Genomic DNA, 14888 nt, shown 5'->3' on the forward strand with positions numbered 1-14888 from the left:
GATCCTAAATGAATACTTTGCGTCGGTATTCACAAAAGAGAGGGATGTGTTGACTGGGAGTGTCTCGGAGGGGAGTGTTTAACCGTTGGAGAAAATCTCCATTACAAGGGAGGAAGTGTTAGGTTTGTTAGAGAATATAAAGACTGACAAATCCCCAGGGCCTGATGGAATCTATCCAAGGCTGCTCAGGGAGACGAGAGGTGGAATCACTGGGCCTCTGACGCAAATCTTTGTCTCATCACTGGACGCAGTTGAGGTCCCAGAGGATTGGAGGATAGCTAATGTGGTCCCGTTATTTAAGAAGGGTAGGAAGGATAACCCGGGTAATTATAGACTGGTGAGCTTGACGTCCGTGGTGGGGAAGTTGTTGGAGAAGATTCTTAGAGATAGGATGTATGCGCATTTAGAAAGGAATAAACTCATTAACGATAGTCAGTATGGTTTTGTGAGAGGGAGGTCATGCCTCACTAACCTGGTGGAGTTTTTTGAAGAAGTGACCAGAATGGTTGACGAGGGAAGGGCCGTGGACGTCATCTATATGGACTTTAGTAAAGCGTTTGACAAAGTCCCTCATGGTAGGCTGGTGAAAAAGGTTGGATCTCATGGGATAAAGGGGGAGGTGGCTAGATGGGTGGAGAACTGGCTTGGTCACAGAAGACAGAGGGTGGTAGTGGAAGGGTGTTTTTCCGGCTGGAGGCCTGTGACTAGTGGTGTTCTGCAGGGCTCTGTATTGGGACCTCTGCTGTTTGTGATTTATATAAACGATCTGGAAGAAGGTGTAACTGGGGTGATCAGTAAGTTTGCGGACGACACAAAATTGGCAGGACTTGCAGATAGTGAGGAGCATTGTCAGAAGTTACAGAAGGATATAGATAGGCTGGAAATTTGGGCAAAGAAATGGCAGATGGAGTTCAATCCTGATAAATGCGAAGTGATGCATTTTGGTAGAAATAATGTAGGGAGGAGCTATACGATAAATGGCAGAACCATAAAGGGTGTAGATACGCAGAGGGACCTGGGTGTGCAAGTCCACAGATCCTTGAAGGTGACGTCACAGGTGGAGAAGGTGGTGAAGAAGGCATATGGCATGCTTGCCTTTATAGGACGGGGCATAGAGTATAAAAGTTGGGGTCTGATGTTGCAGATGTATAGAACATTGGTTCGGCCGCATTTGGAATACTGTGTCCAGTTCTGGTCGCCACACTACCAGAAGGACGTGGAGGCTTTGGAGAGAGTACAGAGGAGGTTTACCAGGATGTTGCCTGGTATGGAGGGGCTTAGTTATGAGGAGAGATTGGGTAAACTGGCGTTGTTCTCCCTGGAAAGACGTAGGAAGAGGGGAGACTTAATAGAGGTGTATAAAATTATGAAAGGCATAGATAGGGTGAACGGTGGGAAGCTTTTCCCCAAGTCGGTGGTGACGTTCACGAGGGGTCATAGGTTCAAGGTGAAGGGGGGGAGGTTTAACACAGATATCAGAAGGACATATTTTACACAGAGGGTGGTGGGGGCCTGGAATGCGCTGCCAGGCAAGGTGGTGGAGGCGGACACACTGGGAACGTTTAAGACTTATCTAGATAGCCATATGAACGGAGTGGGAATGGAGGGATACAAAAGAATGGTCTAGTTTGGACCAGGGAGTGGCACGGGCTTGGAGGGCGGAAGGGCCTGTTCCTGGGCTGTATTCTTCTTTGTTCTTTGTATAAGAGTGAAAGGTGTAGTCTTTTGATCCAGGGTTCCATTTTGGGATCCTCTTGTCTAGTTACAACATCACGAGGGATCATAACACAATCCTCAGGGTCAATACTATTTCTGGTAACTTTATCAGCCTTTCCTTTTAATCGTATACAATCCTTCACTTCCCTTATAGCCACGGTTGACTGATATTCCTTTGAGCCTTGAAAGAATGTATAATTGCTGTGAACTATGGCAGAGCGACACAGTGGTTAGCACTGCTGCCTCACAGCGCCAGGGAGCCGGGTCCAATTCCCGGCTCGGGTCACTGCCTGTGCGGAGTCTGCACGTTCTCCCCGTGCCTGCGTGGGTTTCCTCCGGGTGCTCCGGTTTCCTCCCACAGTCCGAATGATGTGTTGGTTAGTTGCATTGGCCATGCTAAATTCGCCCTCAGTGTACCCGAACAGGTGTCGGAGTGTGGCGACTAGGGGATATTCACTGTAACTTCATTGCAGTGTTAATGTAAGCCTACTTGTGATACTAACAAATAAACTTAAAACTTTTGATATAGTTTATAATAGTTATTGTCTATTGAATGTCGCTGGCAGCCTGTTTTACATGACCATATCCGTTAAGTAATGATATTTCTCGCTCATGTCCTGAGGCAAACTTGGCCAATCTATGTTGCAATTTAGCTGATTGCCAAGTTTCTACTTTTCTCTCTGAATCTCATTGTGATTGTTTCAGATTGGCTTTGTACCCAGCCTCCTTTAAGTTGTTTAAGTTGATTTATTAGTGTCACAAGTAGGCTTACATTAACACTGCAATGAAGTGACTGTGAAAATCCCCCTAGTCGCCACACTCCGGTGCCTGTTCGGGTACACTGAGGGAGAATTTAGCAGGGCCAATGCACCTAACCAGCACATCTTTCGGACTGTGGGAGGAAACCGGAGCACCCGGAGGAAACCCACACAGACACGGGGAGAACGTGCAGACTACGCACAGACAGTGACCCAAGCCGGGAACTGAACCCGGGTCCCTGGCGCTGAGAGGCAGCAGTGCTAACCACTGTGCCACAATGTGCTTCTGGTAAGGATAGGGAAACAGGTGCAAAATGTCTCTAAGTAATAAATGTAACTGTGAGCATTTCAACACTTCATTTAAAGATATTAATGCCAGACTTGGTTAGAAGATTGGACCTAAAAGTGTTTGCCATTAATTAGACATGTTCTTGAAATTGTCTGCAATTGCTGAAAGGTCTGGTTTGCAACAAGGGAAACTGGGCATCTGGGATCTAAGTGAATGCAGCAAGCAACTGTGGCCGGAATTCTCCTATCCTGCCCGCCACTGGAATTCTGCGGGCGGAGGGAGGGCGGACCATGTAAAGGTCCATTGACGTCGGGCGGGAATCTCCGGGTTTCAGGTGAGCACAGCCGGAGAATCCCGCCCTGTGTGTTTCCTTAACCAATTAGGATTGCGAAATTAGCAGTTCAAGTACTATGGAGGAAGTGTTAATCCGGACAGGAAAACTCAATGTCAAATCGGGTACAGAAGAGAAATAAAAAAAAGAGGGAAAGGAAGGTTTTATTAAGAGAGGAAGAAAAGAGATAGAAAGGAAAAGGAAGCAAAATAAAATGCACATTTAAAAGAAGAATCTCCAACAACAATTAAATGTTGAAGGAATGAGACTCCGCACTGGTAATTGTTCGTTTTAATTGCCAAAGAAGTGGTTTGGCAATAATTAACACTGCCATGTTAGTAAAAACAAAGAACAAAGAACAGTACAGCAGGAACAGGCCCTTCAGCCCACCAAGCCTGAGCCAATCACGTTTACCTATCTAACCAACCGCTTATATCCCTCTATTCCCCATTTGTTCATATGCCTATCAAGATAAGTCTTAAATGTGGCTATCGTAACTGCCTCAACCACCTCACTTGGCAGTGCATTCCAGGCCCCCCACCACCCTCTGTGTAAAAAACTTTCCCCCGCACATCTCCACTGAACCTTTCCCCCCTTATCCTGAACTTGTGCCCCTTGTAATTGTCATTTCTGCCCTGGGAAAAAGCTTCCAACTGTTCACCCTATCTATGCTGCTCATAGTTTTATAAACTTCTATCAGGTCGCCCCTCAGCCTCCACCTTTCCAGGGAGAACAATCCCAGTTTATTCAATCTCTCCTCATAGCTAATACCCTCCATACCAGGCAACATCCTAGTAAACCATTTCTGTACTCTCTCCAAAGCCTCCATCTTTCTGGTAGTGTGGAGACCAGAATTGGAGACAGATTCCAAATGTGGCCAAAGCAACGTTTTATACAACTGTAACATAATTTGCCAATGTGCATACTCGATGCCCCGTCTGATGAAGGGTGATTATATTGGAATGGACAAGGTTTCCTCTGGCTATTTTAGTTTGTATCTAACACAGACAAAGTCAATGCTCAGAGTGGACCGGCAAACTCAAATCCATTCCGCACTTCTTCCAAAAACCAAATTCAAAATCCAATTGAATCCCATTCAAGATCCCCACAAGAGAGACAAACAAGATCCAAGCTGACAAGATGAGGCACTGTATCCCCCATCTTGGGCTTGATCTAATGCTTGATCTTAGCCCAAAGGCTGACATGTGGCTTGTAGATGGTGAACACAGTAAGAAGTTTAACAACACCAGGTTAAAGTCCAACAGGTTTATTTGGTAGCAAAAGTGGATGGTGGACAGGCTGTGGAGAATCAGGGAGTGAGTTACTCTCCACAGGATTCCCAATCTCTGGAGTGGAGGCAGCTTCACAGATCTTCTTCATTCTTCAACTGTGAGTTTGGCCGGTGAGTGTTAACAGACTATTCAACCACGGGGGTAGAACCAGCTGTCCCACCACTCTTTCAATAGCATGAGTTGGGTAGCTGCCAGGTGGAGGAATTCAACACAACAGCAGCTCAGAGCAGTAGGTAAACAGAGGGAATTTCCCTGACAATATATTCTCAAAGGTACATTTACTTTAATTCATAACTATAGGGTTCGTGGTGGGAGATACAGGAAGGATATCAGAGGTAGGTTCTTTACGCAGAGAGTGGTTGGGGTGTGGAATGGACTGCCTGCAGTGATCGTGGAGTCAGACACTTTAGGAACATTTAAGCGGTTATTGGATAGGCACATGGAGCACACCAGGATGATAGGGAGTGGGATAGCTTGATCTTGGTTTCAGATAAAGCTCGGCACAACATCGTGGGCCGAAGGGCCTGTTCTGTGCTGTACTGTTCTATGTTCTATGTTACTGACATATAGGATAGAGTCAGTAAGGTCTTTGGAGAATTCTTTCAAGCACTGGGAATTTTATTTTTATTTATTTTTATCAGTGTCACAAGTAGGCTTACATTAACACTGGCGTTGGACTGGGGGGGTGGGTGCAGTAAGAAGTCTCACAACACCAGGTGAAAGTCCAACAGGTTTATTTGGTGTCACGAGCTTTTGGAGCGCTGCTCCTTCATCAGGGGCAGGGGTCAGGCCTCCCGGAAAGGGAGAGGGGTCGGGGCTGCCAGGGACAGGTGGGGATTGGCAGACCGGGATTGTGGAGGGGAGGGGGGGGGGATGGGGGGAGGGGGTGGTCAGAGGGCTTGGGGAGATTGAGGCAGACAGGGGTGGCCCAGAGGCCAGAGATTGGGGGGATGGGGTTGGTCTGCGAGGCGGTGATGGGGTTTAGTGTGCGCTTGGGAGGGCTGGCAGTGCGGGGCTATAGCACATGCGCCAATCCCAGTGCTGACAGATTGGCGCAGGCGCAGTGGCCCGCTCAGCGCTATGCTGACAGCCTCTCCAGCAGGAATAGGTCCCACCCACTGGTTTTCAACCTGAATCACGCTTGTGCACTCTGCACTGCATGGAGTGCGGGAAATTCATTTTGAAATGCCCGCTAAAAAATCAGTACGATTCACTCCAGTTTTTACGCAAATTCGACACTTTTTTGGGGAAATCTCGGCCATAGTGTTACAGTCATAGCTAGAATGTAGAGAAAGATCAACTCAGTGCAAGGTAGGTCCATTCAAAAGTCTGATGGCAGCAGGGAAGAAGCTGTTCTTGAGCCGGTTGGTACGTGACCTCAGACTTTAGTATCTGTTTCCCGACAGAAGAAGGTGGAAGAGAGAATGTCCGGGGTGCGAGCGGTCCTTAATTATGCTGGCCGCTTTGCCGAGGCAGTAGGAAGTGTAGACGGAGTCAATGGATGGGAGGCTGGTTTGCGTGATGGACTGGGCTTCTTTTACAACCCTTGAAGTTTCATTTTGGGACACTAAGCAGCAATTTAGCACGGCCAATCCACCTAACCCACATCTTTGGACTGTGGGAGCACCCGGAGGAAACCCACACAGACATGGGGAGAATGTGCAAACTCCACACCGACAGTGACCCGAGGCTGGAATTGAATCCGGGTCCCTGGTGCTGTGAGGCAGCAGTGCCAACCACTGTGCCACTGTGCCACTCCAATGTTGTCTTCATTATTCCAGACTTTAATTACTTCATCACTGTTGGCCTTGCTTTCAGCTGTCCAGCCTAAAGCCCTGGACATTATCTCCTTAAACCTCCCCGCCTCCCTTTCCTCTATTAACCTGCTCTTTGAAACCTGGCTCTTTGTCCAAGCGTTTGTGCCTTGGGTTTGGAATCTTATCGTGTGGCTCAATGTCAAACGTTACTTTATAATGCACCTGTGAAATGGCTTTCAACACTTTATCACTTCAAGAATGTTAAGTAAGTACAAATTGTTCTTCATCTTACTCCAATCAAGCATCCAAGTAGTTAACCTGACACATGATATATTTTCAATGACAAAGCATTATCTTTTGAACTAAAACTGGGCGGCACGGCGGTTAGAACCGCTGCCTCACAGCGCCAGGGTCCCAGGTTCAGTTCTGGCCTCCGGTCACTGTCTGTGTGGAGTTTGCACGTTCTCCCCATGTCTGCGTGGGTTTCCTCCGGGTGCTCCGGTTTTCTCCCACACTCCAAAGATGTGCGGGTTAGGTTGATTGGCCATGTTAAATTGACCCTCGTGTCAGGGGGATTAGCAAGGTAAATGTGTGGAGTTACGGGAATAGGGTCTGGGTGGGATTGTGGCAGGTACAGACTCGATGGGCCAAATGGCCTCCTTCTGCACTGTGGGGATTCTCTGATCCTTTAAAACCCCATCCTAAAAGGATGTGATACTGTGTTTTTATTCATTTACGGGACATGGGCATTGCTGGCTGGCCCAGCATTTATCCCTAACTGCCCTCCATTGAAGAGTCAACCACATTGCTGTGGCTCTGGAGTCCCATGTAGGCCAGACTGGGTAAGGACGGCAGATTTCCTTCCCTAAAGGACATTAGTGAACCATTTGGGTTTTTCCGACAGTGGTTTCATGGACATTAGACTTTTAATTCTGGATTTTTTATTGATTTCAAATTTCGCCATCAGCCACGGTTGCGTTTGAACCCAGGCCCCCAGATCTTGACCGGGATCTCTGGATTACTATTCCAGTGACAATACCACTACGCCACTGCCTTACGTTGAAACATTCGGAAGAGGAGTTAGCCATTCAGTTCCTCAAGACGGTTCTGTCATTCAATTAGGGCTATATTTGCCTGCCTGTATCCTTTGTATCCTTACCCAAGAAACATCTCTTGGGGGAGTGAGTTCCAGGTTTCTACACCGTCTTATATGAATATCACCAACAACCTGTCCTGGTCTCTCCAAGCCGATGCTATCGTTAAGAAAGCTCACCAACACCCCTACTTTCTCAGGAGACTAAGGAAATTTGGCATGTCCACTACGACTCTCACCAACTTTTACAGATGCATCATAGAAAGCATTCTTTCTGGTTGTATCACAGTTTGGTATGGCTCCTGCTCTGTCCAAGAAACTACAAAGGGTCGTGAATGAAGCCCAATCCATTACGCAAACCAGCCTTCCATCCACTAACTCTGTCTACACTTCCTGCTGCCTCGGAAAAGCAGCCAGCATAATCAATGACCCCACGCGCCCCGGACATTCTCTTTTTCACCTTCTTCCATCGGGAAAAAGATACAAAAGTCTGAGGTCACGTATCAACCAACTCAAGAACAGCTTCTTCCCTGCTGCTGTCAGACATTTGAATGGACCTACCTCATATTAAGTTGATCTTTCTCTGCACCCTACTTATGAGTGAACACTACATTCTCTCGTTTCCTTCCCTATGTGTGGTATGCTTTATCTGTATAGCGCGCAAGAAACAATATTTTTCACTGTGTACTAATACATGTGACAATAATAAATCAAATCAATCAAATCAAATGTGCTGCCTGATATCACCCCTAAGAATCAGTTCTGATTTTAAGATGCTATATAAGATGCTATATAAGACCCTCGTCAGACCCCACTTGGAGTACTGTGCTCAGTTCTGGTCGCCTCACTATAGGAAGGATGTGGAAAAGATTGAAAGGGTGCAGAGGAGATTTACAAGGATGTTGCCTGGATTGAGTGGCATGCCTTATGAGGATAGGCTGAGGGACCTCGGTCTTTTCTCCTTGGAGAGACGAGGGATGAGAGGAGACCAAATAGAGGCGTACAAGATGTTGAGAGGCATAGATCGGGTGGACTCTCAGAGGCTTTTTCCCAGGGTGGAAATGTCTGCTACGAGAGGACACAGGTTTAAGGCGCTGGGGGGTAGGTACAGGGGAGATGTTAGGGGTAAATTTTTCACACAGAGGGTGGTGGGCGAGTGGAATCAGCTGCCGTCAGTGGTGGTGGAGGCGAACTCAATAGGGTCTTTTAAGAGACTCCTGGATGAGTACATGGAGCTTAATAGGATGGAGGGTTATAGCTAGGTCTAGAAGGTAGGGATGTGTTCGGCACAACTTGTGGGCCGAAGGGCCTGTTTGTGCTGTAGTTTTTCTATGTTTCTAAGAGGAAATAAAAATGCCTCTTTATCTATTCCTACCAAATCTAATTCACACCTCAAGTGGATCACCTCTTAACCTTCTAAACTCAAGGGTATAGAGGGCAAGTTTATGTAATCTGTCTCACAGTTTAATTCTCAGAGTCTCTCGGTCATTCTGACAATACCAAGCTGTACAGCACACACTCAAAGGTCGATGTATCCTTCCTCAGGTGAGATACTCAACACTGTCCTCCAGGTGGGCTCTGACCAGAATTCTGTGGGACAGAAGCATCTCGTCCACCTTGAAGATAAAAGCCAATATTTAGCCTTTTTGATTACTTTGTGTAGCTGCCTACTATCTTAAAAAAACAATTGTGTACCTCCCAAATCCCTTTGCTCCTCCACGGTTCCTAGTCACTGGTCATCCAAGTTATCCTTCTTGGGTTGAAATTACATGTCCTTGCACTTTGTCCATGCTGTTTTCCACAGGTTTGCCGATCTGCCTATTTGATCTGTTTCTAATGCTGTCCACACATTTGGTTATTGTCAGAAGCAGGACAAAGGCATCCACTGATTTATTCTCAACTGCCGCGAGTCCATAAAATCCCAGGAAGCTGCGGAACTGCCCACTTCTTTCTGAGAAGTGGAGATTGAGCTTGTGTTTCCAATTTGTTGTTTCAGGAACGAGGGGAAATGTGTTGAAGGGATGGTGGAAATATTTGACATGCTCCTAGCAACAGTGTCACGATTCCGACTGCTAAAACTCCAGTGTGAGGAGTACATCTGTCTGAAGGCCATCATCCTACTCAATTCCGGTCAGTCCCAACTTCCCTTTGGATTATCCCATCGGTCACAGTTTCTGTGACTGCTGCTCTCATCGCATCAACATGTTCACACACTCACTCACTCTCACACACTCACCCACACTAACACTCATTCACACACTCACCCACACACTCACTCACACTCACACTCACTCACACTCACACTCATTCACACTCATTCACACACTCACCCACACACTCACTCACACTCACTCACACTCACTCACACTCACACTCACACTCATTCACACTCACACTCATTCACACTCATTCACACTCATTCACACACTCACCCACACACTCACTCACTCACACTCATTCTCACACACACACACACACACTGTACATATTGATGAGACAGCACTCAACTGGATCAACATGCTGAGATGCTCATAATGACCCACCCAGTATCTCCACATAGCGAGAGGTGGAATTCAGTGTGAATCTGAAGAGGGCTGGTCGCCATTGTCACCAGCACACAGATAGAGACAAAGTTAATCAGCAGTGCAGAGGAAGGAGCTCAGGGTGAAGCACAGGGCATGTCGAATGATGGAGTAGTAAGCAGTACAGTAAGGAAAGAGGTTCAGAATAGAGACTCCCTCTCCTGAACTGACCAGGGACACCGACCTCTCTCAAGGCTTGGGTTAAGGAAACACTCATCTCCACAGCATCAGGAGGTGGAACTGATCCCCAGAATGGAGGGATTTTCCTACAAAGAGAGGCTGAGTAGGTTGGGTCCGCACTCATTGGGAGTTTAGAAGAGTGAGAGGTGACCTTACGGAGACATATCGCATTCTCAAGGGGCTTGACAGGGTCGATACTGAGAGGTTGTTTCCCCTTGTGGGAGAGTCTGGGTCCAGAGGGCATCATCTCAGAGTGAGGGGTCACCCACTTTAGACAGAGATGAGCAGAAATTTCTTCTCTCAGAGGGTAGTGAAACTGTGGAATTCTTTACCGCAGAGAGCTGTCGAGGCTGGGTATGTTCAAGGCTGAGATAGACAGATTTGTAATCAGTAAGGGAATCGCAGATTATGGGGATAAGGCGGGAAAATGGGGTTGGGGATTATCACATCAGATCAATCATGATCTCATTGAATGGTGGACAGAGCAGACTTGATGGGTCGAATGGCCTACTTCTGTTCTTGCGTTTTATAGTCTTATGGTCATATTGCCTGGCTATTGGTTGGCTTAGAGGAACATAGAAACATTGAAGATAGGAGCAGGAGGAGGTCATTCGGCCCTTCGAGCCTGCTCCGCCATTCATCACGATCATGGCTGATCGTCCAACTCAATAGCCTAATCTTGCTTTCTCTCCATAACCTTTGATCCCATTTGCTCCAAGTGCTATATCCAGCCGCCTCTTGAATACATTCAATGTTTTGGCATCAACTACTTCCTGTGGTAATGAATTCCACAGGCTCACCACTCTTTGGGCCAAGAAATGTCTCCTCATTTCCGTCCTAAATGGTCTACCCTGAATCCTCAGACTGTGACCCCTGGTTCTGGACTCCCCCACCATCGGGAACATCCTTCCTGCATCTACCACGGAGCAGCTTGGAACTCCAGTCGCAATCTCAGTGACCTGGGTCCTGGGCTCAGTGATGGGTGCCTCCTGCTATTATTCCCACTGCTTCAGATGGAACATTGGGTTTCAAACCCCGAGGAACCATTACAGAGGCTTTCAACTTATTTGGAAAGCAGTGAGAGATTGCAGTGAGCCCTCCTGTGTTCACACAGCACAGTGGGCAAAATCAGGAGATGGTTTCCAATCGCAAAATGTATAGAGGCCGCCAGAACAGCACTGTGGTGTAAAGACTGAGGGCTGTGATGACATTCCAGTCACTGTTATCCATTGATTGGTTTTCTGTGCCTTCAGCTCTTTGCAGACCAGGCTACATGTTTCACCCTCCCTGAAGCTCAGAGTATGTTCGTGATTTACCAAGATGCGGAGATGCTGGCGTTGGACTGGGGTGGGCACAGTAAGAAGTCTCACAACACCAGGTTAAAGTCCAACAGGTTTATTTGGAATCACAAGCTTTCGGAGCGCTGCTCCTTCATCCTCCACTCACCTGATGAAAGAGCAGCGCTCCAAAAGCTCGTGATTCCAAACAAACCTGTTGGACTTTAACCTGGTGTTGTGAGACTTCTTACCATGATTTACCAAGTGCCAGGCTCGCAAATAAAAACCCATTTGGTCTAATTATTTAAAGCTTATTTATTAATGTCGCAAGTAGGCTTACATTCACACTGTAATGAAGTTACTGTGAAAATCCCCTAGTCGCCACACTCCTGTTTCAGGTATACTGAGGGGGAATTTAGCATGGCCAATACACCTAACCAGCACGTCTTTTGGACTGTGGGAGGAAACTGGAGGAAACCCACGCAGATACAGGAAGAACATGCAGACTCCGCACAGACAGTGGCCCAAGCCAGGAATCGAATCCGGGTTCCTAGCACTGTGAGGCAGCAGTGCTAACCACCGTGCCACCGAGAAGGCCATTCAGTCCCTTGAACATACGCCCCCATTCAATTATATCTTGGCTATTATATGAAAAATACGAGCTAAAATATGAGCTAATTATATATTTTAACACTATTTATCTGTCTTGATGCTGATATCCTTTACTCAACAAAACATTATTCATCACAGGTTTGAAATTTCAATTGGCCTAGTCAATGGGGAAGTGAGTTGCAGATTTCTATTACTCTTTGGTACATAGCATACACCACAATCTGATTAGAAATAGAGCTTGCTGTCTCTGAAATTAGTGGAGTCCGATTGCTGGGATCACCTATTGCAAACTGGAGTGCAGCAAAGAGCAGTGAAGCCGAACAAAGTGGCTCACTCTTTCTGTCTCCCCAACTGGCACAGTGGTTGGCACTGCTGCCTCACAGCGCCAGGGACCCAGCTTCGATTCTGGCCCAGGGTCACTGTCTGTGTGGAGTCTGTACATTCTCCCCGTGTCTGCGTGGGTTTCCCCTGGGTGCTCTGGTTTCCTCCGACAGTCCGAAACATGTGCAGGTTAGATGGATTGACCATGGCAAATTGCCCTTAGTGTCCAAAGATGTGCAGGTTAGGTGGATTAGCCATGCTAAATGCGTGGGCTTCCAAGGAAAGGGCAGGGGGTGGACCTGGGTAAGATACTCTTTCCAAGACTCGATGGGCTAAATGGCCTCCTTTTGTACTGTGGGGACTCTATAGAATTCTAGGGGAAAGGATTTGCATTTATATAGCACCTTTTGGGACCACATGCTGTCCCAACGTGCTTCACAGCCAATGGAATCCTTTAGAAGTGTATTTGCTGTTGTCATGTAGAAAGCACGGCAGACAATTTGTGCACAGCAAACTCCCACAAATAAAATGTGATTTAAAACAAAACACACTGGGGGCTAAATCCAATTACTCCTAAAACGGGTGCGGGAATTTTGACGTGGACTTAACTTGCATCTGTTGCTTTCAGTGCCAATAGCGTGCAAACTCCATGCTGCTGCTAATTTACAGAATTGCAGCAACTGCACTGTTGTGTGGCTGCATAATATCTCAGCAGGGGACCCAATGTTGCAAGGCTAGCACGGGTTAAAGCTGGGTGCGCTGCTTAAGGATGGCTTACGCCTCTTTAAGGGGAGGTGTATTGTGACCAGAGGAGGTGCTGGAAACTATTCCAAACCTGCGCCTGAGCTGGGAAATATTCAGGAATAATGTGGCGGATGGCCACCTCCAAGCTGCATTGGAGTCCTTGGTCGAGGAGGTGTAGAGAAGGAGGGACACCTGGAGAGGCAGTGGAGGCTTTCCAGACGAATGCCCGGGAGGCAGTGGGAGCAGATAGCCATGGCCACCAATGCCAGGAGCCCTAATGCAATGCTGCAATAAGTTTAATGACCTTATACTAGCAGTCAAGGTCAACAAGTTCATACTCAACTGCCAGACCCGGCCACTGCACCACTAGCTTCAGACAGTCCTCTCTCAATGCATCCCCATCACTCACTGACCAACAATCTCTATTGATACATACTCTATCAGCACAGATCTAACATACTTACGTATCTCTATCGGCACATACTTGGAGCTTGAACACAGACAGCGCTGCTGAAAGACTCCAAAAATTGGCCGTGCTAAACTGTCCCTTAATGTCGGGGGATTAGCAGGATAAATAGGTGGGATTACGGTGATAAGGCCTAAGTGGGATTGTTGTCGGTGAAGGCTTGATGGGCCGAATGGCCTCCTTCTGCACTGTCGGGATTCTGTATTCTATGAAAGTAGTTGATGGTCCTCTCTACTAGCACTGCTGGGGGGATCCATTCTGTTGCTGCGTTCATTAAACAATGGCACTAATTGGAGTAGTTACCTTCTATATGTCAGAGACGATGCTAATTGACATCATCAGCTATATGCTAATGCATCTGGTGTGTGAGTACACTGTGAACACCATTTACAACCCCGAGCGCCAGTGTTAGTGCCAACAATCCGTTTTACGGCAATTATCTGGTAATCTGTGAAGCTGATTGGTGGTGATAGACAATGACCAGCCCTGACATCCTGTAAAGTAGTGCGATTGTATCCTTCCCATCCACCTGACAGGGCCAGGATCTACCTTGGTTTAATGTCTCATTCGTAAGGCAGCGGCTGGAATTTTACTGTCACGCCCGCCTCGGGAATCGGAGCGGGCGAGGGGTGGATCACGGAATGGTGCACTGACCTCGGGCAGGGTTTTATGGTTTCGGGACGAGTGAGGCCATAAAATCCTGCCCAGCATCTCTGGCAGTGCAGCGCTCCCTCAGCACTCCCGCAGCGCTCCCTCAGCACTCCCGCAGCACTCCCTCAGCACTCCCTCAGCGCTCCCTCAGCGCTCCCTCAGCGCTCCCTCAGCACTCCCTCAGCACTCCCTCAGCACTCCCTCAGCACTCCCGCAGCGCTCCCTCAGCACTCCCGCAGCACTCCCTCAGCACTCCCGCAGCGCTCCCTCAGCACTCCCTCAGCGCTCCCTCAGCGCTCCCTCAGCGCTCCCTCAGCGCTCCCTCAGCGCTCTCTCAGCGCTCCCTCAGCACTCCCTCAGTGCTCTCTCAGCACTCCCTCAGCCCTCCCTCAGCGCTCCCTCAGCACTCCCTCAGCGCTCCCTCAGTGCTCTCTCAGCGCTCCCTCAGTGCTCTCTCAGCACTCCCTCAGCGCTCCCTCAGTGCTCTCTCAGCACTCCCTCAGCGCTCCCTCAGCGCTCCCTCAGCGCTCCCTCAGCGCTCCCTCAGCGCTCCCTCAGCGCTCCCTCAGCGCTCCCTCAGCGCTCCCTCAGCACTGCCTCAACGCTCTCTCAGCGCTCCCTCAGCGCTCCCTCAGCGCTCCCTCAGCACTCCACTTGGAATGTTGGACCAGATTATGGGCTCATATCTCTGGCATGGGACTGGCACCCAAAAACGTCTCTGACTGAGAGGCCAACGGTTCTCTCCCAGCGCTAGCGCTGAGGCATTACCAACACGTAAAGAATGTTACGACACAAAAGGAGGCATTTTGGCCACTTCTT

General features: G+C 48.1%; 1 protein-coding gene across 9 annotated transcripts in view; it reads left to right on the plus strand.

The window, feature by feature from the left end:
* Positions 1 to 14888, plus strand: part of esr1 (estrogen receptor 1) — an 887250-nt gene that overhangs the window by 462313 nt on the left and 410049 nt on the right. For all 9 annotated transcript variants that reach the window (XM_078230315.1, XM_078230313.1, XM_078230309.1 and 6 more), the window contains exon 6: positions 9233 to 9366. In XM_078230315.1, the coding sequence (XP_078086441.1) occupies positions 9233 to 9366 (134 nt within the window). The remainder of the gene's footprint in view (positions 1 to 9232; positions 9367 to 14888) is intronic.

The sequence above is a fragment of the Mustelus asterias genome, chromosome 15 (assembly GCF_964213995.1).
Source record: "Mustelus asterias chromosome 15, sMusAst1.hap1.1, whole genome shotgun sequence".
Lineage (NCBI taxonomy): Eukaryota > Metazoa > Chordata > Chondrichthyes > Carcharhiniformes > Triakidae > Mustelus > Mustelus asterias.